At 42.6% G+C, this 1,515-nt stretch overlaps 2 protein-coding genes across 6 annotated transcripts in view; one reads left to right on the top strand and one right to left on the bottom strand.

Annotated features, from left to right (window-relative positions):
- NUMB (numb homolog (Drosophila)) overlaps window positions 1–1,515 on the bottom strand; it is a 60,069-nt gene that overhangs the window by 42,130 nt on the left and 16,424 nt on the right. The gene's annotated exons all lie outside the window — the stretch shown is intronic.
- LOC102830854 (probable UDP-sugar transporter protein SLC35A5-like) overlaps window positions 324–1,515 on the top strand; it is a 4,346-nt gene continuing 3,154 nt past the window's right edge. Inside the window, exons 1-2 of the mRNA XM_006865599.1 lie at window positions 324–460; window positions 758–1,512. Of these exons, the coding sequence (XP_006865661.1) occupies window positions 324–460; window positions 758–1,512 (892 nt within the window). The remainder of the gene's footprint in view (window positions 461–757; window positions 1,513–1,515) is intronic.

Raw genomic sequence — 1,515 nt, 5'->3', positions numbered from 1 at the left:
TCAGTCATTTGTCACAAAATAAAATTCACTGCTCTCTGGTTGTTTTTAAATTTATATCTCTTATACTGAAGACTTACATATAAGAGATCATACAGCTCTCCTTTCGCTTCTTCCTAACCGGGTTGTAATCTGGCTTTCTGTTCCGGAATAGTGACTTGGGGGAAGAGGTTTTTTTCGTTTCTCTCCCTGCCAAAGCTTCGCCTATGGATCCTAAAACCTACTTCAGCTACTACGGTGCTAGTCAGTTACTTTCCCTGCTATAGGATGTGAGCTCTTCCACTACAAGCTCCTCTATGGGACCGAGACAATTAAAAACCAGCAGAATGGAAAACAAATGCTGTGGTCATCGTGTTCTCTGCTCATTGTCAAAAATATATGCATTCCTTCTGGGAGCCATCTTCATTGCTTTAAGCTCAAGTCGCATCCTATTGGTGAAATACTCAGCCAATGAAGAGAACAAGTATGATTATCTTCCAACTACTGTGAATGTTTGCTCAGAACTGGTAAAGCTTGTTTTATGTGTGCTTGTGTCATTCTGGGTTATAAAGAAAGCAGGGATTCTGCTTCACCAGTTCCCCCAGTATTGAGGCTTTGCTCTCTTGCTTTGATCTGCCTTTCCACATGAGAAGATCATCAAAGTAAAAACTTAAGATGTACTTCCTGGAAGGCGTTCTCCAACTTCATGAAGTGGTCCATTCCTGCCTTTCTTTATTTCCTGGATAACTTGATTGTTTTCTATGTCCTATCCTATCTTCAGCCTGCGGTACCTAAACTGGATACAGTGGGCCTCCCTCCTGATTCTGTTTTTATCGATTGTGGCCCTAACTGCCGGAACCAAAACCTCACAGCATAACTTGGCAGGGCATGGATTTCATCATGATGTGTTCTTCCGCCCATCCAATTCCTGTTTGGTTTTCAAAGATGAGGGGCCCAGAAAAGACAATGACACATCAAAGAAGTGGCCTTTTCCTGAATCTAAGTGGAACACCACAGCCCAGGTCTTCAGTCACATCTCTCTCAGCTTGGGTCATGTTCTTATTATAGTCCAGTGTTTCATTTCTTCAATGGCCAATATCTATAATGAAAAGATATTGAAGGAAGGAAACCAGCTCACTGAAAGCATCTTCATTCAGAATGGCAAGCTCTATTTCTTTGGCGTTCTTTTTAACGCACTCACCCTGGGCCTTCAAAACAATAATCGTGATCAGATTACGAACTGTGGATTTTTTTATGGCCACAATGCATTTTCAATAGCGCTTATTTTTGTCACTGTGTTCCAGGGCCTGTCAGTGGCATTTATCCTAAAGTTTCTGGATAACATGTTCCATGTTTTGATGGCCCAGGTCACCACTGTCATCATCACAACAGTGGCTGTCCTGGTGTTTGACTTCAGGCCCTCCCTGGAGTTTTTCTTGGAAGCTCCGTCAGTCCTCCTTGCTATATTTATTTATAATGCCAGCAAGCCTCAAGGCCTGGAACATGCACCAAGGCAAGAAAGGATCCGAGATCTCAGTG

Source organism: Chrysochloris asiatica, unplaced genomic scaffold (assembly GCF_000296735.1).
Source record: "Chrysochloris asiatica unplaced genomic scaffold, ChrAsi1.0 scaffold00079, whole genome shotgun sequence".
NCBI classification, from domain to species: Eukaryota; Metazoa; Chordata; class Mammalia; order Afrosoricida; family Chrysochloridae; genus Chrysochloris; species Chrysochloris asiatica.
The sequence above is the reverse complement of the archived record's forward strand: the minus strand, read 5'-3'. Positions and strand labels throughout refer to the sequence as shown.